This window comes from Antedon bifida, chromosome 4 (assembly GCF_963402885.1).
Source record: "Antedon bifida chromosome 4, ecAntBifi1.1, whole genome shotgun sequence".
NCBI lineage: Eukaryota > Metazoa > Echinodermata > Crinoidea > Comatulida > Antedonidae > Antedon > Antedon bifida.
The window spans coordinates 14,341,721-14,368,494 of record NC_136229.1 but is presented as its reverse complement, the minus strand read 5'-3'; the positions used below and the strand labels follow the sequence as shown (position 1 = coordinate 14,368,494).

Below are 26,774 nucleotides of genomic sequence, written 5' to 3'. Positions count from 1 at the left end.
AAACTGCCAAAGTAATTCCAATCTTCAAAAAGGACGATCCCCATTTATTTTTATGTTTTTTTTAAAATACTTTAATGGCTTATTTATAACAGACTCAACAACTTCCTCTCTTCACACAACATTCTTCAAAGCAATCAATACGGCTTCAGGCCTAATCATTCTACTGAACTTGCACTTCTAGATACCCAAAACACAATTTCTTCCGCTTTGTCTAAAAAACCATTGGCTTATTTCTTGATCTCTCAAAGGCGTTCGATACAATCGACCATACAATCCTCCTATCAAAACTTAAATATTATGGCATCCGAGGCATACCAGTTTCCCTTCTTACGAGCTACCTGAATAATAGAACGCAATTTACGCCCACTTTTCTGAACTTCTTTCTGTTACATGCGGCGTTCTTCATGGATCCATTCTGGGCCCCCTTCTCTTCTTAATCTATGTTAAAGACTTAATTCATGCTTCATGATGACTACCCTGGCAGATTACATGTTTTTGCATTTTCAAACTATTTCACTATTTAATAATACGTCTTCCTTATTTAAACTCCCGAAATTTAATTAAAATTATGAAAAAATATAGTTTTAAAAATCTGTATTTTCCTCAAGCCTAACAATTTATTCACGATCTACGATAAAATTTTGCGTAAATTCAGTTAAAAGTTGGCGAGTTTGACGACATTTTGATCGCCAGTTCGCTGCACAATGTTGAAAGGTCACACATCAAAATAAAGCTCATCCATTTAAATTAGTTTTAGGGCGGAGTTTAAAGAAGGAACCAATTAAAACTTTGATTTACTATGACATAATTTCATAAACTTCGGTTCTTAAGTTTCTGGAACAGCGAACTGCATGTGTTGCTATGGCGCATCATCGCAATAACAAAGTTGTTTACATTTTTGGGAGGTTATTTTCTTTTTACATACAGCATAATAGTAAATTGGAATAAAAACGATTTATTCAAGGTAAAGTGTTCTGGAATAGATGTAGTGTATTTGTTTATTCTGTAGTAAAATATACAAGTTAAAAACAATTCACGTCATAAATCCAATTTTATTGTATATTTTGGGCTATTAAATATATATTTTTATTTATGGATGTATACCTACTAAGCCTAGCTTATCTTATTATTGTCAATAAATAATTTTATTTATACGTTCTATATATCCAATCGGCTCTTAATTATTTTATTTTATTTAATGTATTGTCCAGTCCTTTTATATTATATTTCCTTTCAACCAATCATCGGATTCTATCCCAAACATCACAGCGAATCTTCCACGTTATAAAAAACAAATGTAATCGTCAATACAATGTTTAATAGCTAGCAATTACCTGTGACTCTACCAGGCGCTTAATTTGTCTAGGCTAGTTTACTACTAAAGCTTGTCGATATGAAACGCCTCCTCTGCCTTCAGTTCACATTTATCATGCAGTACATTATGGAACGCCTCCTCTGCCTTCAGTTCACATTTATCATGCAGGTACACACCAATCGTAATACAGTACACACCAAACATCATGCAGTACACACCAATCGTCATGCAGTACACACCAATCGTCATGCAGTACACACAAATGGTCATGAAGTACACACCAATCGTCATGCAGTACACACCAATCGTCATGCAGTACACACCAATCGTTATGCAGTACACACCAATCGTCATGCAGTCAAATATTGCGTAATTTATACCGCCATCTATCGACAAAATCGAATATCACGTGACGTTTATTAGACGGCTGTAAAACTAAGGCTATTCAAACTTTATACTACAGCAACTCACGCTGTCTACTACTACACCGCGTGCTTTACGTCCTCTATATTCCAAAATGTCTTTAATAGTTTTGCCAGCCATTTTAGTCATAAAGGACGTGAGGCAGAGGAGGCGTTCCATAGACGTTATAATGCTGCTTTTCAATAGTGTAAAAGGGTTAATTCGAGTGACTAAAATAGGTTTAAAAGGCATCTGAAATCAATAAAACTGACCATCATGTCAACACTGCTAAAATATCGCACACACTTCCTGGTATGACGTCATCGTGTCTTAGTCCAAAATCGCGGGTGAGTTTTCAGCGTGTATCAAAAAGAATTTTATTGCAAACTTTTATTGCAAAACGCGATTTTCTCGTAAATTAATTGAATGATTTGTAAGTTTATAAATGTAATAACTTTTTAAACATTTACTAAATTTTTACGAAATAAATACCATTGCAAAGCTTATGATTCAAGTAATCGAAATATATAAACAAAATACAAAATTACATAAAAAAGTAGGGTTTTGTCAGATCGGGTCATTTTTGTATCTATTTCATACGGTACTACACAGAAATTTGAATTGGCATATTTAATTGTGTAGAAATAGTTCACGACCTTTTGCAATTTTGTTTTCGTAACGATAATAGACCTAGTGTAGTTTTAAACAAATTTATAAAAATAAGAAATGCACAATATTCCACTTTCGAATAATATTGTTTTTATCGACATAAATAATGTTTAAGCTACTATTATAGTTTTTATTAATGAAACTAAGTAATTTAAGATTATGATTGGTGGATAGTTTTTAGACAGGCGCCAAAATCATGCGTCATATGAAAGATGAACTTTTGAAAAAGCCAACGAAATTTGAAGATAATTTTATACTTCCTGAAAAGAATAGTGATGCTCTCAAATTGAGATGTGATAGATTGATTTATTTTAAAGTATCTGTACATTTATTGTAAAGTTGAATTTGAGAAATACCAAAGCACGGTCATCTTTACGTATTAATGCTATAATTATTGTTCAAATATCATTTTTGTTAGTCCTTTTAGGATATTGTACATAGATAATACTATAGGGCATAACGGGTTTATTTTAACTAATTGGTTACGGTCGGTACTACACTGATTATCACAACAGATTTACATTAAGTTGACAGAAAAATAACAATACAAAATTACTTTTATAACAGCTGGCACAAAATGAAAACAACAAACAATACCCAGTCCCAATGGGTTAATCAAACGCTAAAACACAGTTTGCTTTCTGGTAAAACAACGTACGATATTTTAAAAGCAACGCAACACGACCAGCCAGTGCGTTAACCTATCGTCTGTACACGCGTCATTTAGCCAAAGTGAACTGTAGTGTTGAGTTGTGTCGAGGGAATACTTTCGAACGGGAAATCAGCTTAAGCGAATGCGGTCTGGCAGAGTATAAATGGACGGCAGTGAACTAACAAACACTATATTCATACTTTTACAATTGAGCAGAGTAACAGGGGAAAGACTATTGGTAAGTAAATTTCTTCTATTGTATCACATAACACATTTCCATTTCTAAAATTTTAAACTTATTTTATGTCATAACATTAGACGACTCTCCGATTCTGTAATCGTTGTCTCTGTAGAATAACTATTGAAGGTTATTTAAACAGCATTGCGATTACTATTCGACAGTAAAAATAGAGAACAGCATGTTTGTACTTTATAAACATATGTTGTATCTGTTTCAGCACCTACTATGTACAATTATCTATATTTATATTGTTAGACAACATCAATTTGTTTAATCAATCATATACAGTTATATTGTAATACTATTAGTATGCACAAATACCAATGTCAGTATAAGTTTCGATAGCTTATTTGTATTTGAGTAACCTATAATTCAGTACCTATAGGCCTAACCTTTTAAAATGTTAATTTGTTTTCTGTGGTGTTTATGAAATAATAATTAATTGTTTGATGATTTAATAAAAAACATGTAAATTACACAAAATAATACAATATTCAAATGACATTAAGGTAAACAAAATTAAATTTCAGATAAACTTAAAAATCATTTTGAAAAAAAATAGGCCTATACTAGGCTGCTTTTATTTTATTGTTATAATTTGTAATAATATCATAACATAAACCTGTCGTCAGTAACGAACTGCTTTTAAGTAATGCTGCTCTACAGTATGTCCGTAACTAAGGACAAAAGGCCTACAGTGTTTTATGTTCACAAATTACTATGCAGAGAAGTGATTGGAGAGGTTAGTGATTGTAGGTAGGTGATTAATTAGTTAATATGTAATGTTTAATTACAATTTATAGCACAATTTAATATTATTATGTTATATGACATTTCAAAAAATATTAGCTGCGAACACATGTGTGTTTTAGATCAAAAAATAAGCAAGATTAACAATGTATTGATATAAAGTTGCAACGTCATTACCCGACCACTTTGTATTGCTTTTAACAGGAATTGTATTAACGTCAAATGATTCTTAATGCCTAAGAACAGTCAGTTTATGGTAGAAGTAGTATTAAATTGATTGTTGTAAATGATACTACTGGATACGACAACTTTTCATTTAATAAAGTGGTTGAATGACTTTCAATTTGCTCAACCATAAAGATATTGCATATATTATGTAGTATAAATAAATATTTGTATATTTTATTAAACAAAGTGAATTGAATAGGTACTGTAGACCTAAGTTAGATCTATTGTACAATTGTTTATATAGATAGTCATCCCAAATATCTAAAAGAAAATGTTTCTACTTAATCTTAATTTAATTTTAATAAAAATGTACCAAAAAACACTGAAGCAACACTTAATTGTAAACAAAACACACAACTTGCTGGTGTATAGAAAACATACAATTTTTAATTTTCAAAACTGCAACCATGATTTGAAATATGTGTTTAGATTGTGAATACCTTTCTTTCTGTACCGATGTAAAAGTTTTGTACAAGTTAATAAAAAAATCTTCACGTTGTGCAATAGGTATTTCTTTATTAGGCTTACAGTATGCTGCATTTTTTTAAACATTAGTACTTATGCCTATCATTCATCTGATTATTATTATTATTATTATTAATAAAAATAAATAAATTATTTCTTTATAAAAATGTTACAGATCTATTGATATCTGATTTTAAATTTAGAAATTATTGTGATTAAACACATAACAAAAATTGGAATAGGCCTAGATAGAAAACCATACAAATTGCTGAAATGAAACACCCGCTGCCATGACATTGGAATTGATTGTAGATAGAAAACATTTGAAATGTATTTTTCCATTTTTATTAGTTGATTGTCAAAAGCTCCAGAGCGTTACGTACACAAATTCACATTTTAAAATTTAGCGCGCATTACCATATCTGGTGTATGTGCATGAAATATACAACACTTAAAATACGACATGTCATAGGCCTATGACAAAGTGTTCCTGACTACATTCCTTTCAATCACATGATCGGCTTTGAGGAAACCGACTTAACCTTCACTAACATTGGTTTAGATTGGTTTAGACAAATGTTAGACTCGAACAGACGATCTTGGACGTGGTCTGTCTGCTATGGTAGTATTTAAAACAAACAAGCGATTCAAAATTGTATTTTAACTCTACTTCGATTGAGTCACATTCGATTTTAATTTATACAGGAAATCGTTCATTACACGACATCCGTATCTATACACATATTAATTCAATTCCTTATGTTTACGTTTTGGTTACACAGATAGAGATGCGATATATAATCTTTGGCCTTATTTGCATCGTGTACATAGCTTCAGCTTTGCACTTTCGTGGCGGAACGTTTAGCTATGAAAGACTTGGCAGAAATAAGGTAAGATGATTACTTGGATGCAACAATTTCAAATAGACACATAGAAAAACAACACAAAATAATCCATCCTATACTAAATGATCTATAGCGATAATCATTATAAATAGATATTCCGGCTCACTCGATCGATGGTTCTGGTGGTATAACGATTTTAAAACTTTAAACACTGCGAAATGAAATGAATGATGTAATAGTACAGTATATCAAATGATATGTCGATGGCAAGCCATTGTTTGTCTATCTTAAACTAATATACCCAGCTCCAACCTTCTGGCAGCATGCTCATCCTTTACTGAGATGTTTGTAGGTTCTCTCTACGTGAAATAAAAATATTAAGTTCATAATATTACGTTTCGATATTGTTGTCATTATTTGTATGAATTGATGATCATTTCCTATTTGCATTACTTTCTACTTGAAGTGGTTTTTGTATGTCTCTGTGGATACATTATTAATAGAATGTACATTGGTAATAAACTTAAGTATTATTGGTAATAAAAATAGTGTTTTTAGTTTCATTGACGATTTAGATCATCGAGAAGGCAATCCTAGATCCTTTTAAGATTGTGTCCTAAATCTCAATCGAAGAATACTATCAGCTTTTATAGTGTGTAAATATATTTTTTATATGGTTAGGCCTGATTTTTAAAAAATGTCTAGTAGATAATCAACATGAAACAAATTATATTAAGATAAGTAGAAATAAAGTAATACATTTCATTTGTTCAACCATCAAGTATTAGTATAAACCTTTTGGGTTTAAATTAGTACATTTTGCTATATTTAATGTTATTGTTTATAAATGGCTGCTCTACTGCATTTCCACTGCAAGAATGACAAGAATCTGTGTGTTATAAAATGGCTTATTGCACAACAAGTATAGTCTGAAGATGTTATTACATCAAACAGTCTTAAATATTAAAAGTACAAACTTGACTTTGCTACAAGATACAATATATTTTTGTAACTATAAATATATTCACATTTTTACAGATGCATTAGATATAAAAAGTACAGATGTCACAATTATTAAAATATAATATAATAATTAAAGGTTTGAACATTACATAAAAACTATCAATACAATTTAACATTATAAGTCTATTGCATTTATAAATAATTAATCAATTGAATTAGTAGTTATTTAATGATGGTTAACTTTAAACACAAATAGATACTAAATAAAACTAATACTAAAGTACTACTTAATGTTTACCCTTAGAATCACAATAAATCATAAAAATAATATGATTTATAAATAGAATATTTATTTCGTTAAAAGCTGCTTGTCGCAAGTTACGATGAAGAACAAAAACAAAATTAACCGTTTTTACCACCCTTTAACGCCTTCTTGTGGTTTCATGCCCAAAGTTTCCTTTTTAGTAGACTAAATTGCACTCTCCTTTGCCAAAAAACCTCATCACGTGTTTAGTAAAATTCCCCGTAGAGCGTGCGTCATCTCGGCAAAATTTCAAACTTTACAATTAAGGTACAAGCCAGGAAACGCATAACGTCGCGGGTACGAACGAATTTAGATTGTGGGAAACTCTACATGATAGTTACTTTTAAGCATGTTATGGAAATAATATAGGTGAATCATTATCTTCATAACTTTAGGCTGACGTTGTTATTTTTTGTCCAGCATGTATTAAGAATCTTTTTTCGAATGTCTGACTAGACAGATAATTGTTCAACAATACACGGAGACATGCAGATTCAGACAACATTATCGTAATATTACTCATTAAAAAAAAAACATATAAATGTTTTTCTTTTGATAGTATTTAGTTCCAAAATTGAAATGAAGTAGCAAATATTACATAATTAAATAACTATATTTTACTTACGTTGCTTATAAAATCTTTTTTTTTATCGAAAATAAATACATTTTTTTTTTCAGCTAGAAGTAACATGGCGTCTAGCTGCACGTCGAGGGTGGGGTACTGAATATGGGTGTACCGAGATTGGTCAGGTTTTGACAGGTGAATACAATGTCGTTTTAAAATGCGCAGAATGTGCTACAAACCAAACGATAGCTGGACCTCTCACATACAAATGCATGGAGTACAGTGTAGACCAGGACTGGAGCATCGTGCAAGGGTCGATAATATATGAAGCTGACAGACCAAAATTCACAATGATGTAAGTGTATCAATTTGGAAACACATTCATTCGTTATGATCATTGTCAACAATATACAAGAAAAGGAAAACAAGCAATACACATGACATTGATAGTTCAGATGCATTGACGAGATGCTTATTTCAATATTTTTCAACAATTTTATATTTAAAATTCTCTATTCATAACAAATAGTATTGTTTACTGTTAGTTCAGGAGCTTCTTTGAAAAGTCTATAATTCTATAAATGATGCTAAACGACGTTTAAGAAATGTATTCTATCTAAAGACCAAGTAACTTTATTGGTAAACCAACCGATTCAATATTACCTGATTGCCCTAGCCAACATTAAACAAATCCGTCAATCCGTATAATAGAGACACATTGATCGAACAGGTTTCTGAACTCACGAAACATTCAGTATTCTTACACGTTTCCCTGATGAAAACGGTTGAATTCTAACAAGCAACATCGTAGTTTGTACCATAAGGAAATAATAAGTAATAGTAATAAGTGTTGACTCCCGTCAAAATAATATTTGTTTTGATTTAATTAATTTCAAATTTCAGGTTCAAGAAGTACCAATATGGAAGGTACAACATAGGCAGCTTTCAACATAAAATGCACAATGCTTTATTCTCTTACTTATTGTTTCTAAATGTAAAGTTACAGAAGCATGGGTCATAGCCCTGGTTTTAATAAAGATGGAAATATACAACATCAAATCACTGTGTTTTTTTTTACAAAAGAAAACGAGGGAATCGACCATGGACCAATCACAATAACTTTAATGACAATTGCACATCTCCCTTTAGATACCAGGTGGAGCCGGAATCAGAATGCCGACAATCCAGTAACTGGGTAGAGTTAGAGAACTACGGTATGCAGACGTGTTGGCGAATGGTAACAAAAGTGGATCTGTCAATACCTAACCATTCTCCAGTTGTTACTATGTTACCTGTATTTACTGTTCGTAAAGGATGCACCAGCATTATCCCAATAGAAGGTATGCTTCAGCTCGTTTTTTTTCCCCATTGTAGTGTATAAATTGTTTAATCTGAAAAATGTTCTATTCAAAAAATTACATATTTTAACAGAAAGAAACAGCATAATTTTAAAAAAAATATTGCTGTCAACCTACAATAGTTTTCACTACTTTAGTACATTATAAGGACATGATTGATGTTTGTATTAAACTGCAAAATGATTTTTTTTTTGCGTTCAAGCAGTATAAGCTTAACGTGTAGTGTTCCTTAATTTCTTATTTAAACGAAGCTTATACAGTATAATAATATTTTACCGTTATGAGAGAATACAGATTGTTCCTTCAATCATACAAAGAACCAGATTGATTTGAAGAGTGATCGCCAGTCTAGCATTTCCTTTGTTTACAAAAAATAATTTCACTAGAGATCATGATAAAATCAATAATTTGAAAGTCTGGAATTATGCTATATTAACAGACAATATTATATTAGTTTAGATTTTCGTCCTAGATAAATTGTTAGGTTTGCAGAGCAAGTTGATTATCTACAGACGATTTGTAGATAGGATAAAGACATTGAACGGAAATGAATATCAATATTATTTTCGTATAAATTCTGGCTGACATGACTCAAAGTCTATTGTCTATAACATGACATAGTGCTAGATATTATCAGCTATCATGAGAAACTAGTAAAATGGTAACAATATTATTATATCCTTGTGTCTTTAATATCAACAGAAATGACCATCAGAAGACCTATTACTAATAATATAGATTATTATTTGTCAAAAATAGCACTTCCATTGTTTGACAAAATGTTTAATTTAAAGTGAATCTAAACACCATAATTAATTGTCTGTAACAATGACTTCCACGATATAGGGTAGTTATAAAAAATTGTCTCCAATTTAAATTATGCAGATTTGTATTCTTTCCAGTGTCCAAAAATGGCCTAACGTTGATAATTGTGTTCATTTGGGGTCTAAAGAAAACAGTTAATCAAAAAACATTTCTAATGTTTCCAAAAAAGGTTTTTTTTAGCTAAATCCCATGAACTATATACAAAAAAGTAATATTGTCATCTAATACCGTATTAAACAATTTAGTTTAACTTTTATGAAGTAAGCAGTACGTGCATATAATGCTTCAACTTTCAACAGAGGGGGAAAGAATACATTTGATTGACAAAAGGTGATGGGTAATTAATAAAACTAATCCAAAAAAAATGTAAGTAAGGTAAAACAAGTAAAGTTAACAGCAGAATAAGAATAATAAAAAGTGTATAACTACCTTCTAATAATAAACTTCACTTTTTATTGTGCTCAAGTTGAATGCACTGTACTTTATCACATAGTATAACAGTAACCAAACTGCTATTAAAATTACAAACAAAAGTAAGTGAGTGAGTGGCCGAGCGGTTAAGACAGTGGAACCGTAATTACGTAGCCATAACATCGGCAGGGGTTCGAGGCTCACTCACTCCATGGTTCTGGTGGTAGAACGAGTCTTCTCGGATAAGGACTATAAACCGTAGGTCCAGTGTACACATCTAGCTCGTGTGCACTTTAAAGAACCTAGTACATCTTTCGAGACGAGTAGGGGGTTACCCCGGTGTATTAGTACATCACAGCCACTGATCACCAACTGGGCCCTCTGGGAGACCAGTCTTTGACTGAAGAGGTTACCCAGTATAAATATATATTTCAATCAATATATTTCAAAAAAACCTGTGAAGCCAAATGGGGCTTCACATTGTTTGGTTGTTGCCTTTATTACCAATCCACGCCTATTTTTTTTTCTCAAGAATTATGTACGTTATGCGATATTCTTCAGTAGAAATATGTCCTTATCGATCAAATGTTATAATGTAAGTCTTTGTTTTTATAATAACAGCGTACAGAAAATATCTAAATAAATCCAAGATTTGTTTATTGAAAAAACACAAATAAATGTACGAATGAATAAATAAACAATATTATATATATATATATATATATATAATTATTTATTTAATATTGTTTTAGATATTTGTGTTATTATCATCGTATAAAGAGATTATTTCTGACACACAATCTCCTTAAAATCCATAAATGTCTTTAAATATTGAACGAAAGTTCAAACTTACATCTAGCCATTTTTGGTTAGCTATTTTGAAATAGGTAGGCCTATTAATTATAAACTATTGAATTCGTCTAGCTACTGATCCTGATGGCGATAATGTACGATGTAGATGGGCTGAGCTTCAAAAGAACGAGTGCCCACCGGACACACAGGGTAGACGAGTATGTGGACAAGCAACTGATTACGCCGAACTGGACTCGGTATGATTATTCATTTAATATATTCAAAATAAATAATGATAACATTAAAAATAGATTTTCTCTATTTTTATCAAAACTATCCCAATTAGACATGCACACTACACTAAATAATGCAATTTTTTTTAAGTAAAAATAAATGGCAGCAAATGTGAGATAATTGTAATCTCTTAAAATGTACCGAATGAATTTATGGATAGAAGTCAATTAATTTTAAACTTGCTATGAACTGTTAAAACACCATTCATAAGACCACCGTCATATCTATTTCCAAAATCACAACTCACCTTTTAGGTCATATATTTTGTTTTGCAATTCAAAATCATTTATTATTGTAAAAATATGCAGGATCAGGAATTGACCATGGTTATTATGCCAATAATGTAATAGTGATTTATCCTGTCTACACCACATTCAAGCCCAAAATAATCTCCTGGGACTTAGCCCTAATCCCCACTTAAAAGTAAATATTAAGTCAATGATAACTTATAGTGTTAATTTTCAACAGAATCGGTGCCGCTTAACATTTCCTGCTGAAGGTGATCCCGGATGGTACGCTGCCACAATTATAGTTGAAGATATTGATAAGGCGACCGGGCAAGCAAAAAGCGCTATCCCGTTCCAATTTTTACTTAATGTTACTGAACGTAAGTTTGAGCAAACATTCTAATTTTATTTAACCTAGATTACTATCTCTAAATACAGACAACTTGCCAAAAAGAAAACAAAATCTTATTCGAAAATTGTTTACCAGCTGGACTCGACTGTGTCTCTGAATAATTATGTTACCGTGTCTGAAAAATAAGTTAGAAAAACTACTTTGGATTCATTTTGATAATATGATCGGATAATTTAGAAAAGTTGTTATACACATACTACATACAGGACAGCGGCTAATACTGGAATTAAAAACCTATAATTGAATGGTTTCTCGTGTAATATTCCTGTAGAATTGAAAATAACTATATACATTATATATAATACACAGTTTTACTATTAATAAATAATTATTATATCGATAATCCTTTTATATAATCATATAATCATTACCATATAATTATTATTGTAATAACATTACATTATTTATTATATTATTGTTTTTTTTTAATAATATTATTTGCCAGCCTGATGTCCATGGATGGCTTTTATTGTTTTTTTTAAATTGTCTTATATTTTTAAATATTATATTCGTTTATATAAGCACGTTTTTCTTTTTTTATGGAATAAGTTATTGTCATCTATATTTTCAATGAAAAATAAGAAATATCTAATTCAACAATATTCATCTAATGCTAATGTAGTTTACTACTATTTTATAGGATGCATCTTGCTTTTTTTGACGATACAAATTTCTGTTTGGTCATTAATTGTACGAAGTCTTTGTATGTTTATTTACCTTACTATTATACTACAATGAATAATGGAATGTCCTTTGGATGCTCAGTCTTAAAGCCCATTTGGTTTACTGTATTTGAGCCTTCACACACATAACAAAAAGTAGAGCCAATTTTAAGTGTTTATTTGTATTGAAACAATACATGAATGAATAAATCATGTTGATTTGTGTATTACCAATTAATAAAGTAAGAAAACACCGTTGAAAAATAATACAATGCTATCAATCTACCCCACCAAATGTGGTAGGTAATTTAACGCATTGACTTTAGATTCACAACGCGTTGAAGAAACAGCTTGTTGATGCAACACGTTAGCTAAACACCGTGATGAGTCAACGCATTGACTCATCAGCTTTCACTATTAAGAAAGTTTCTTCAACTTATGAGGCATTCTCGACTGAGACGTGAAAGGTCATGACTTAAACATCGTCATACTGCACTAATTTGCGAGATGGAAAAAAAGAGGACAAATTATGTTCACTTGATATTATTTTTTTTGGTATTATGATCAAAAAAGATCAGAACGTCGTACCTTCCCAAAAGTTAATATATTGAGCTAAATGTCATCTTAATATCCTATCTTTATTATATGACAATTTCCAATTGTATCACTTCATGATAATGATGATGACAATTTATATGTTTATGTTAAGTTTTAAAAAAATATTATTAATCGTTGTAAGTACTTAGACCTACGTATTTAAACGTACATTTAAATAAGATAACCCTAGATTCTACAGTATGCCTAGTTATCTAATCATTTCAACTTTTTCAAGTTATCGAATAACCAGAATAATATTTATTTTGTCTCCAAATAAATGTTTTTAAAAATTTACTTAGTATAGTTATCCTTAATATAAAAATGTACTGTAGTTAGTCCACTAGTCAATTTTAACTTTAATTGTTACTATGCTTATTGCTAGTTTCGACATCGGTACTACACTGTATTCTCAGTAGTTTGGACTTTTCAATGCATTGGCTTGATTTGTATATTGTATATACCGTATTAGTACTACAGTAGCATTCACTGCTACAGTAGCAACACAGTAAAAGCACTACTCAACATTCAACGTGTCTACAAGATCTGGAAGAAACTACAAGTTGGATAGTCAAAAAGATCGTTTATTAGACAGAATAAATCGACTATCAGCATCGGAACCAAGGCTTGCATCCATCGTGACAATTCACCAACAGCAACCATTGCTACCTGCACAACGACCGTCTCCAGAAGATGATCATGTCAGTACTCAATCATCGACAACCAGAAATTACTAAAGCCAAACTCCTGAGTTTGCCCGAAGAGAAGCAGAAATTATGCGTAAAGAAGCTGAACTGGAAAGACAAAAGGCTCAACAATAAGCAGATTTCTATCTTCTTTAAGCTGAACAAGGCCATATACATGGCTGCAGTCGCGTGCTCAAGTTAGTGTTTACCGACCAACCGACCAACCGACCGACCAACCGACCGACATATTGAGCTGTAGAGTCGCGTTGCACGTGACTAGAAAGAAGCCGCCATGGCAACAGCAGAAGTAGCAGCCTACGAAGATAATTTAGACCTCCAAGTCACACCACAAGTTTATCTGAACGTCTGGGTCTGCCGCCTCCTCAGAGTTCGGCTCAACGCACAGAATACTATGTGACCGGACATTTCACACCCATCCCTTAGGAAGAACCAACGGCAATCCATGCAGTTACCAACAACTGCACCTGCCGACCATTCCAGTTTCCCAGCAGTTGATGCATTAACAAATCATCTTATGCGGAAAGAGCTTGTGGCTTCAGGTCTTCTAAAATCGGATGACAAGACAGCCAACTAAAGACCTTGGAAGGCAACGTTCAAGAGAGTCACCAATGACCCAAGTGGTTTGGGGAGCAGTCATTACAACTTACGATGCCTCTTAGAGCCATCAATGTAAATAATCCCGAGAAAAGTTTACATGGTATGGGAAAATCTGGACAAAACGTATGGTGCTCCAGAAGTCATTGAAAGGGACCTACTCAGACGACTTGAAGAATTCCAACTCAGGGACCACCTGAAGCTAGCTTCGTAAACTTAAACACCTTCTTCATGAAGTAAACAAAAGAAGGGCTGTACTCCGTATTACTGTCACTGGACTTAGAACATGGTGTAAATCCGATAGTTACGATAGTTAAGAATCTCCTGTATTAACTCCACATCAAGATTCTTCTGCTCCAACCTCACAACAAGACAGCCAGGAGAGGGAAGATGGAGTTAATCATTCACTCTCGCCGCTTTGTACTAAAGTGTACAAAAACATTCCCGGCGGACGTGCATGTTCTAAAATTTGCAAGGTATTGATCTTCCCAGAAAACCGTGAAGCTGAGGCGTCAGCTAAAGCACAATTATTTGATCACTTCCGGAACACATCAAATGTAGTACAAGCACACAAAGTCAGAGAACAGATAAATGGCCCAGACGATGCTCCTTACGCTCAACGACTCGGTCTAGGTTGGGTAATTGTCAGCGAAACATGTTTAGACGAAGTTCAACCGCCACTGCAGCAAATCAATGTATAAAAGGCGATTGTCACACAGTTCCCAGTCTGCCCTAAAGCGATTCACTTGAGCGAGCAAAACGGGGACAACGAGCCTGAAACAGTATTTAAGGTTGGAGAAAACGATGATAAGCCTGCAATGTCTGTTGAGGATCGTCAGTTCATGAACATAAAGAGTTGTTGGGTAGCTCCTCTACCATTCAAGCCGTTAAGCCAACCTCTACCGGACAATCATGATCTGGCTCAATGAAGATTCAATAGTTTGTACAAAATATAATAAAAATTTATCTAAGAACAGAAGAAACAATTCATCAAATTTATTGGAAACATGGTAACAAAAAAACACGCAGAAGTAGCACCGCCCATAGAAGAAGAAAAAGAACGATGGTACCTCCCCATGTTCAGAGTTTATCACCCACAGAAAACAGGCAAAATAAGGGTAGTGTTCTTTTCAAGCGCAGAGTGTGGAAAGGTGTGTCTCTCAACAAAGTTGTCAGGACCACTCAACAACTCCTTGTTGGGCGAAGGGTGGTTTTGTCTGTGGTCAACAGCCTATTTGACCCATTGGGTCTTGCAGGTCTTGCATCACCAATCACTCTACAAGGAAAAAGCTGGAGCTCCTTAAATTCTACATGCACCACCAGTGACATACGGAAGGCAAGGAACATTATAATTCAGACTGTCTAGACAGAAGTCGTCCAAGACGAAATGTCAAACCTCAAATCAGGAAGACCAGATTTTTATTATTATTATTGTAAATACAGTATTAGTACTGCAGTAGCATTCACTGAGAGAAGTTCACAAGTTTTTATATTCTTTTTGATTGCAAGTTTCAATTATTTTTAGTCGCGTACAACTAGCCCACTGTGTCAGTCGGTCGGTAAACACTAACTCAAATTTGCGCACGCGACTGCAATTGTTAATCTTTGATGTGTTTCTATTTGAGAATCACAGTGTGTGAGTACATTTTCGGGGAAATAGTGATAAAAAACGCTTTGGTGGCCTTAAAAACAAAACAATTGGAATTGAAATTAGATTTTTTTAAATATTAATTTGTTTCTTATGTTTGAAATATAGCCCAACCATTAAATTTGTACAAAGATGTAAATAAATTAATATTGGTACCGGTATTCTATCTGTGTAAATTGGTTGGGGTTTACTCGCGAAAATTGAAACAATAGGCTTTTTAACACAAATTAAGTTTACTGATCAGTGGTGGCGCCAGCTAAACTAGACTAGCCCCCCAGCCTAGTGATGCCCCCGTCGGGGAATTTAGCCCTCGCGTCGGAAAGATCCTGGCGCCATCGCTGTTACTGATATGAAATTCACTTTACTATTAAACTCAACATTCGTGATAACCATAATAAAGTTTTATAATTAACAAATTATTATTGTGTAAGAAATAAATTGAATCTTAGTATAGGTATGGGTATAATTGCTTTAATATCTTGTTCACAACAGTCTATGACATAGACAATCCAATCATCTAATAATCAAATGTTGAATGTGTAAACTTTATTATTTCAATCTCTTTCAGCCGGAAGCTGTGTCGGACCCAAAGTTGATGGGCCTAGTTGCGATATTATTAGAGTTGGCGAAAGATGGACAGGAACCATTGTCGCCAAAATTGATCCTAAATCAGACGCCAATAAGTAAATAAATGTTGATATTTCAAAAGTGTATGCATTACGGTATTCAAATACAACTTGTAGACCCATGACCAACATTTATTTTATTTTAGTTAAAAGTTAGTTTAAATTAGAAGGTCTATTTAAATAAGCAAGTAACAACTCAAAGACATTTAATGCATATTTAGACTTCAAAGTTTCGATCATTTTTAGTTCAAACGGTTACATTCTCAATTATAGGCTTAAAATCCATGTCTTAGCCATTTCTTATTTTATGATTTGTATTAACCTAAATAACGATAGAATTTTATAATAGTATACTTTTGCTTTATAGCGTTATTGGACTTCCTATGAGCCCACCTGACGGTATGACCAAGCGATATGTTCGTCCACCACCGGACAAGAAGGTTGTGGCACAGCTATCATACTCATCAAACCGACCAAGAACAGTTTCTTATTGTTACTCTGGTCTAGATAACAATTGGTAAGGAAAAAATTGAATATGTACATACCTACATCATTAAAATCACACATTCTACAAATCCAAATAAAGTAAATCAAAGCAACATTCTATATGGAATGTATTGCAGTTTGAAACTATTTTAAACTTTAATCATATAAACATTATTACAGGACTAAAATATATCTAAAAATGTGATATGTATATATAAAGTATTCTGTGTTATTGCTCTCTTTCACTATAGGATACAAAGTGATCCAGTGTGTGGGAGAATTATTGTCTCCAGTAAGTACACTATCATGTTTTAAACATACAAATCATATCTCACAATCATACATCCTTTTGAAAACCACGAAATGGTTGTAAAAATATCAGTTCGATGATTACACACCAACAAACAAATTATGTTTGCCCCGATAAGGTCTGAAGATATAATTCACTTGGTTATACAGTAAAGTACTATAAAACCGTTACGTTAAAATTGTCACCGTGTAGCGTACTGAAATATATTTAGGCCTAAAAGTAAATAACATCTGCTTAATAATTCAACGCTGTGATTTTTATTTTCAAATTAAATTTCTAATAAAATAGACAAATTACCAAAAGCAACCGAAGACGTACAACCTGCAAGGATTCTTCCATTGCAGTCGACACCAGGACCTGGAACTCAATTTGGCAAGAATCCTCCAGCAACATGGAAAGTCAAGTTCGACAAACCAGTAATGTTATACTTATACTTTTTAGTACTGTACTTAAGATATTACACTCTTTTTTGTCCTATTTCCCTTTTTGTTAAGTATATACTTATTTTACAACCATATTATATTCATATTTCCACTTTACACACAAAACAGTCTTTGTCTACATTACCATATTCAATTTTGCATGAGGTTTTTTTTCAAATAATATAGATCGAACGCCCAGAGCACGCAGCTTACATCAAAATTGTAGAAATTGGACGAAAAGGTCAGAAGACTATCGCAAAATATGATGTTAAAAATAGGAATCAGGTTACGTTAATGGGTGATACCGCACGATTTAGACCACCACTGAATAAACTAAAAGACGGCGTGATGTACTCAATTCAAGTTGAAGCTGGTACCGGATTGGTCTACTATAAAGATCCATGTGGCAACTCACCAGCTGCAAAACCAAATGATGAGTCTATGTGGGTATTTGGTACGCAAGCCTGTACGCCCGCTGCTCCACCCAAAGTTGTCAAAGGCGGTTCTTTTCCAAGACCTGATATCAAGATTGACGGAGAAGAAACTTGGACCATTAAATTCAACAAAGAAGTAAGCCGATGGTGTTATCGCCATGATTGTCTGAACATTTTCTATGTAGTAATAAAATTCAATGAAATACAATTTAAAAACAATAAAATAGGATAAATTTATTGAAGTTCATTTTTATATGCGGTGTTCTTATATAGATTGAGCGACCGACTTCAGCAGCTTTTGTTACCGTGGTGGAGCTGACCAGAAATGGAGAGAGAGAAGTTGCTAGACTTGATGCAAGAAACAGAAACCAGGTTATATTTCCCAATTATGACAAAACAATTATTAACGTGAGAGCACCATTAAATGTGTTGGAAGATGGTAATGTTTATGAACTGAGAGTAGAGAGTGGCGTAGCTGTTAGCTTCAACCCGAATACATGCCGAAATGAACTTCCAAGAAAACCATCTGCGAGGGCAGCATGGACCTTTAAAACACGTAAGTTAAATATTGATAACTTACTACAGTACATGTATTAGTTAAGTGTTTACAATTTTAGATGTTGAGAATTATAGAAAAAAAAAATATTAGAAAATTATGAAAAAAGGTGGATAACAGAAAAGAAATATTAATGTTCTGATTCCAAGAACAGTAACGTTGATAAAATCACAAAAAAAAAAATATAAATATATATATATATATAAACCAAACAAAGTAAGAATAACAATGAAATAGTTATTATTATTATTAGAAATAATTGTATTAATCTGTTGAAGATGAAATGAATAAATAGTGGTTAACGCCACAAAAGAGGAAAAAAAACTTAAAACAAAAAATAAAGCTTAACCCTATCAAACTATATTAAATAAAATCGTACGTACGTGTATAGAAAGAAAGAAAGAACCGTCCTAATACAATACGATCGAAGACGTCTAGACAAAGTTAACAGAAAAGTTATTTTCATTTCAACAGCACCTCCACCAGTTCCGTATGTAGATTGCCAAGATTATAAAATGACATTCTATGTGCCAATTAGACTAGCGAAAGGTATTGCAGCCAGATTCCTTCATTTACATGATCCTAACTGTGTTGCTACTAGAATCAATGCTACACACATAGCAGTTATGACATATTATGATGAGTGTGGAACCGTACAAAAGGTATATTTTCTTTAGTGTATAATTGAACATTTATATTTTAAAATGCTATTTTGGAATGTTAATTTCAATCAATCAATCCGCAATAATATTAAAATAAACTACGTTATAAATGTAAAAATAACTCTATTAGTGATAGCATAATTATATTTCTGCTTTGTCTGCTACAGACAATAACTTCAGATATTACAAGATATGCAAATACACTTCGGAACGACGCAGAGCCGGTTATGAGAGGTGCGCCAGTTACTCGCCGTCAACACAACGTTGAGTTAAGATACATGTGTGAAGTGACTGGAACTAAACTGGACAGGATGTTTAATCCGAACACCGGTGTACAGTCCGACAAGTACAGAAATAATGGTAATATGAACACATATCTTGAGATGTATCCAACAGCACAATTCATCAATCCATACACGTCACCACCAAACGTTACATTTGAACAGACGTTGTATTTTGCTGGCCATGCCTATGATACGAACAAGGTTCTGGAGATTGAAAGCTGTCGGGCTACGAGTAGAGACAAAACCTGTACCAAATTTGACATTCCTTATGTCATGATTTCAGATGGGTAAATATGGTTTCTCAGTTATGACGAATTATTGACATTGATGTATAAACGGTAAAAAAACGTACGAAACTTTATGACAATGACTAGTTTTGGATTCAAATTAATTATTATTTTTGTTTTTTAACGATATTGATGTTGACGATTTATCGTGCGTGCGCGTGTGTGTGTGATGAAAAAAAGAAAAGAAATAAAAATAATACACGATAATCTAGTGTAAAGTTCCATCTCCATTTTGTTACTTACTCCATTCATTAGGCTAAAGAATGGGCTAATATTGATTAATCTAAATCTTCGTAAACTGACTAACGCATGCATATTGACTAAAATAATACGTACCTTTTATTTAGATGTCCACTCGATCCAACATTACTGTTCTTGGATACGCCAGGTACATACACGAAACGCTTCTCGATGTCAACTTTGGCCCTGATCAACAAAGGAATGGAACACAACGTAAGGATATAATGAATAACATCTATTTATTTCTTAGGGCACCTAAGTTGACGAATACGAAACATGGCAGTAACAGCGACCATAGTATATGACAGACATTCAATATTAACATTTTGCACATTGATTGCAGTAGAATATAGGACGGAGACAAAAGACAATAATCCACGTTTTCAACAATATTTAACCTCTACTAACAAATGTGTTATATAACATTGCTGACCTTAAGACAAAATCAAAATAGCTTGATGAGTACCATACTTTAGTACACTACTGTAACATCAAAGCTATTAACAAAGATTGAACGAGGATCATTACGACAATTTTTTATCAATAACAATTGTATTACCAAGGTGAAAATGATACAGACTTAGTGGAAATGAAAATTAATTAACAATTCCAAGTTGTTCTCTACGTTTAGGACGCAGACAGGCTAACTATGACAACTTACGATTATATCTGCTAACTGCCATTGTAAATAGCGTGACGAAACCGTTTCAGAGCCGTCGGAGTGGGGTTGACAGTGAAAGTTTAAATAAGATCATCATTGTTTTAAATTTCTCTATTCTATTGTTAGGTGATTGTTAAATGCCGCATGGTGGCTTGTGATGCTTCAAATATGCACGAATGTGACCGAATTCGGAGGTCACGTGGCTTGTGCATGTTGGGTAATGCAGATTTTGGTGAAATGGCACCTGCCTATGTGCCACCAGCGGAGTCAATGAAACGTAAGAAATTATAGCCAGCCAACCTAGTGGGCATATACTAGATTTCAGTAAATGATGATGTGATAAGAGATGAGAGTAGACCTACAGGAGGAAAGCGTTTAGAGGAGAGAGTAATCAGGGTTCGATATGGTATAGCTGTTATAACAAACAGTAATAACCCAAAACCCAATCGTAACATTTTGGTTTAAAAAATATATTTATTTTAAAAAAATCATTGTCGAAACAATAATTGTTTATACGTCATAACAGATAATTAAACCATTGTCCGGTTTGGTACAGGTTTTGCATTATTTATTTTGTTTGCCATTACCAATTATTCAATTTTAACATTCAGTTCTTATCTAAAGTAACTTTCAAAAAAGAGACACGAATTATCCTATTCTAGTTCTGATAGGTTGACAGTTAAAAGTCAACTAAATTATTACTACGTCTAAAAAAAATGTCACTATTATTATTCATTTTTTGTGCCAAATTGCAAACTTATACAAACATTGAATGTTCTTCACTAATTGTAGTTGATGTTTCACCAAATGGACAAGGGCAAGGGAACCAAAGAAGACGGCAACGGCAACGAGGAAGAGGACAAAATGCTGGATATAATCAAAAGGGTGGATCCGGTTCCAATGAAAATTAAACATAATTCGCGATTCGCAAATCAGTCGAGTTAGTGTATAAATGAGTCAAGTTCACGCTCTTCTTCGACGACACCTATACTAATAATGATATAGACCTACATTAGTATTGGTTTAGTTTGAATGTATCTTCTTTCTGACAAAATAAGCTTCTGATCATGGCTATTTCATCATTTGCTTACTAAGGACATTGTTATTTGTCAGGTGTTCACTCTGGTAGACTTAATAGAGTTTAAATTAATTAGTAGCAAGAGCAAGACTTATACAGTAATACTCTCGGCGGTTGTGTGTTCCAATCAGTATAATACAATGCGAGGTATAATTTGTGTATGTAAATTAAGTTAAATCATACCCCCCCCCCCCCCCCCCACCCAGTTAGCTACGTTACACATACGTTAAATATTTATTTAAATCAATGGAACGTGGCACTACTTTGTTGACAGAACCTGACATTTTTTAACTTATGAAATTGATTTGTCATCCTTATCCGCCGGTATACACATAAACAAAGAAAACATAGCGCTGTCATTTCTAATATTGTAGATAATTATTAGTTTTTCCAGAGCTTATACTATAATAATTTTTAGTTCAATTACAATTACCTCAGGGCTGTTCCCATTATTGATCTATTTTTAATTACTACCAGAAGTGCCTAAATGAATATTAATGTGCTAAATATTGGTTTATAAAAAATATATGTAAGTTTACATTCTAGCGTATTTAAGACGTCTACCTTGTTAGTTTTTCCCTAATACACATACCTGATTATAAACTGAACTTTTTTATACGCATCCATCAGCAAGTAACTCGCTAATTACAGGATTGATAAACTATTTTATAATTTATCGTGCTTATAAACTAAGTCTCATTTGAGGCTTAGGGAGTAGAGTTGAAAGAGTCGTAGTTATAAATCCTGCCACTAGGTCAGGATTGAACCCCGCCATTAGGTCAGGATTGAACCCCGGACCTTGGGATTGTGAGGCAAGTACGTTAACCACCAAGCTACTGCTCCACTACATATTTAGAAAAGATTGCACCTTTCAGTTCGTCGAACCGTAGTAGTATTAACATCTTTATAGTTCAATGTTTGCTTTGCTATATTATCATTTTGATTGTTTGCTTGTTCTAAATGTTATGTGCAATGATATCTAAATAAATGCTATTTACCTAAAATACTTTATATTAGTTTTATTATTAGAGTTTTCTTTGTAGAGATGATTATATGTTATTTGATACTGCGAACTTTGTCATAGCCTAGTAGGCGCGGATCTCGATATCGGGGCCTTTATTAATCAAATCTTTTAGAGAAAAGCACATGTACTCATAAAGGTCCATTTAATGTCATTTTTTAACAAAGTGTGTGAATATTCCGTGACTAGCTCGACTACAAACTACGTTTTGTGATATTATACTGTATTTCGTCGTATATCAATTCAATTCTTTATTGACTCTCATCGTACGTTACGGTATTGCCACAAAACAAATAGCACAGAACGAAAACAAAATAAAAATGTTTACACAAAAAATAAAATAATAAATATGTATACAAATATACGTATACATATTTTACAATTCTACGTCGCCTGTCAGAGAAACGTGTCAGGTATCGTCACCATTTATGTACTTTTCATGTAGGCCTACTTGTACTTAACATCGTTCTAAACATTCGGCCCCTAAATGACTCAAATTTCATGTCACATCTGGTATTCCATTCGCAGATGATGGCATGCTCTCTCGTTGGAACGCTGTCCTTTACAAAAATGCCTGTCAACTCAATGAGATCCAATTTGGCAATTGCAGCAAAATCCTCAAAGAGTTTGACGTTTCAAAACAAAAGTTTGAAAACAAACTCAGGATTATCGCCAATGATTGCCGTAAGCCCAGAGGGGACACCACAAATTTGGTGACTCTACCTTCGGATGATTTCAGGGCTTATAGGAAAACCCTGCAGAAGGTACTGTCGAGAATCGGAGCAACACCTCTGATTCAGTTGTTGAAATTAATTGTCGACTTTCCGAAGAAGAGAAAAAAATTCTTTCCCGAGGACTTAAATTCTGCCCAAAACCAAGGCAGGTCGGCGCACAACATCTATCGTTCGATATGGAGTCTTTCTCCAGAAGATTACGATTACGTTTTTTGTTTGCTGAATCAGACAGCAACATCACGCAAAACGATGGCAACGTTAATAAATTTAAAAACCTAAAAATCGTTGTCCAGCTTTAGAAACATTTATTCAGGCTATTGACAATCTCTCAAAACAAGAGAGGCAGGCCATTGCCAAATTGCGTCAGCGTAATATCATCATTAAACCCGCTTATAAAGGTTCTGCACTGTCGTTATGGACATCAAATTTTACGAAGAGGAGTCCTTAAGACAGCTAAACAATCATCTTCATTATCGTAAACTTACAACAGATCCCATCACGGAAATTGCGCATACGGTACAAAATCTAAGATTGGAACTCATTTGGCACAGGTTAATCCAGTTCCAGGCAGATTTTACTTCTTACCTAAAATCCACAATGCAGGCGATTTTCTGTCCAACCTAATAAAGCACTTGTTTGGTTTAGATACATTGACGATATCTTCATGGTGAAAATAATCTGAATTCATTTCTTCTGAATATTAATTCAGCCCAACCAACTATTAAATTTACAGCTACTACCCTTGGACTTTTTAGACACTATAGTGACCATAGAAAATAGTACACTCAAAACTGACGTATTCCGTAAACCCACGGATAAAAATATGTACCACCTGCTACCTACCAGTTGTCATCCCCGACACTGTTACCAAAAACATACCGTACAGTCAAGCATTACGTATCTGACCTTTAGATTTAGATTTTCAGAATCGTACAGAAGAACTAACCGGACATCTCCGGAATAGAAATTACAAGAAGGAATACATTAAAACTGCTATAAAGAAAGCAAAAGATATTCCTCGATGTCAGACACTGACGTACAAACCACGTCAGCCGAATTCGACCAGAGTGCCATTGGTTCAACCTATCACCCCACACAGTAGGTTGCCTCCATTACGGGCTATTATTGAGAAACATATGCCCATTTTACAGTCCACAGAACGTCTCAGGGCTGTTTTTCCGGAACCACCCATTATTGCGTCTCGTGACAGCCAGAATGTGTCACCTTTGCAGCAAAACTTGTTCATTGGTTGACTCTACTGAAAAATTTAAGAGTAACCAAACTGGCCGCATTTTTCGGATAAGACAATCAATTAATTGTCTAATCAAAAACGTCATTTATCTCATATACTGTAATATTTGTGGTAAACAGTATGTCGGGGAAACAAAAAACACGCTCCGTATGAGAATTACACAACACAGATCAGCTATCAAAACATTAAAGCTTGATCAACCTGTAGCCGAACATTTTATTTCAACCTATTACTGTGAAATGTTACTATTTTTTTTTTCTCTTTTGTGGCGTTAACCACTACTTATTCATTTCATTTCATCAACAGATTAATACAATTATTTCTAATAATAATAATAACTATTTCATTGTTATTCTTACTTTGTTTGGTTTATCATATCAAGCAGGCGGTCCGAGTTCGAGTCTCGGTTGGGGCGACTTTTTCTCATTCTCACAGATTTCCTCATCTTTATCGTTTCAAATTAATTAATTAAATTTCAGTATATCACCGGGCGGTTTAGAATTAATGTTCTTTGCCTGATTTGTTTATATATATATATTTTTTTTTTATTATTATTTTATCAACGTTACTGTTCTTGGAATCAGAACATTAATATTTCTTTTCTGTTATCCACCTTTTTTCATAATTTTCTAGTATTTTTTTTTTTTGTTCTATAATTCTCAACATCTAAAATTGTGAACACTTAACTAATAAATGTACTGTAGGAGATACATTTACTAATGTTATATAATTAGTTTCGGTATTATTTTTTGACATATAATTCATTTATACCCTATATACAGATTATATACATTATTTAAAAATACGAATATAAAAAAAAAAAAAAAAAATATTAAAAATACTTTTCTTACTCCTGTGTCTAGTTTTATGTCTCATGATTATATTTGTTTGCTTATCTTCTCGTGCGTTACTTATGTTGCGTTACGTTTCTTTTTTGTTTTCAATATTAATTTATACAATTTTTTAAAAATTCATATTTCATATAAGATAAAATGAAACTGCCTATGTGTATTATACAACATTATTATGTAAATATTTGTATATTTATACCTGTAGTACATAACTATTCTCATATATATATATATATATATTTTAAGTAATCAGATTCACATAAATATAAATTATAACAGGCGGTTAAGGTAAGATCTTTTGTTTTTTTCCGCCATAAAAAGACGAGACAGTGATCCGGTCCATTTGTTTACATTTTTCAAAGTATGTGCCTTGTAAACGCAGAAACATCCAATAGAGAACATGTGGTCTACATATTTGTTTCCTGTACCTAGTACAATGTTTCGATAATTTGCCTCGATCCCAAATTTGTGTATGGTGTAAACGTTAATATATTCCCATAAGGGTTTTACTTCAGTGCATTCATAAAAGAAATGGGCATCATCCTCTACTACGTTGCATTGAAGGCAAGTATCTGTGTTGCTTATTTTCCATTTTAACAGCCTTCTTTTGGTAGGTGTTATACAATGCAGTAGTTTGATGTTCAACTGTTTAAGTTTATTATCTTTAATTTTGGATGGTTCTAGACATTTTTCCTTAATAAAGAAAGAACATATTTGTTTGCTACTCATATTCAAACATCGAACGTGTGTTGTTTTTGAGTGCTTTTGGTTTTTATCCCTTAAAAAGATTTTCTCTTTCCATTCTTTTGGAATTGCGTTTAATACAATTTGCCATTCAGCAATCCAGTTTGATTTATACCTAAGCATATCAAGTAATTCATTTGCGTTAATGAACCTATTCTCAATTACAATATCCTTAATATTTCGCACACCTGACCTTATCCAGT

At 33.0% G+C, this 26,774-nt stretch overlaps 1 protein-coding gene across 2 annotated transcripts; it reads left to right on the top strand.

The window, feature by feature from the left end:
- The first annotated feature begins 3,186 nt into the window (after positions 1–3,186).
- LOC144840152 (uncharacterized) lies at positions 3,187–22,973 on the top strand. Of its 2 annotated transcripts, XM_078695854.1 has the most exons (17): positions 3,187–3,276; positions 5,505–5,612; positions 7,513–7,754; positions 8,549–8,739; positions 10,918–11,042; positions 11,548–11,686; positions 16,492–16,606; positions 16,917–17,066; positions 17,287–17,327; positions 17,634–17,761; positions 17,954–18,337; positions 18,475–18,757; positions 19,232–19,419; positions 19,587–19,990; positions 20,338–20,443; positions 21,018–21,168; positions 21,684–22,973. In XM_078695854.1, the coding sequence occupies exons 1-17, from the start codon at positions 3,202–3,204 to the stop codon at positions 21,800–21,802; spliced, it is 2,949 nt and encodes a 982-aa protein (XP_078551980.1). In that variant the 5' UTR covers positions 3,187–3,201; the 3' UTR covers positions 21,803–22,973. The 2 variants fall into 2 exon arrangements, with proteins under 2 accessions (XP_078551980.1, XP_078551981.1); XM_078695855.1 differs by lacking the exons at positions 20,338–20,443; positions 21,018–21,168 and having other exon boundaries at positions 19,587–19,779.
- The last annotated feature ends 3,801 nt before the right edge of the window (positions 22,974–26,774 follow it).

Bases quoted from the DNA above. Each gene is read 5' to 3' on its own strand.
- LOC144840152 (XM_078695854.1), top strand. From the start codon at position 3,202: ATGGACGGCAGTGAACTAACAAACACTATATTCATACTTTTACAATTG. The intron at 3,277-5,504 runs GTAAGTAAATTT...TTGGTTACACAG, and splicing joins TAACAGGGGAAAGACTATTG to ATAGAGATGCGATATATAAT. The intron at 20,444-21,017 runs GTAAGGATATAA...TTCTATTGTTAG, and splicing joins ACAAAGGAATGGAACACAAC to GTGATTGTTAAATGCCGCAT.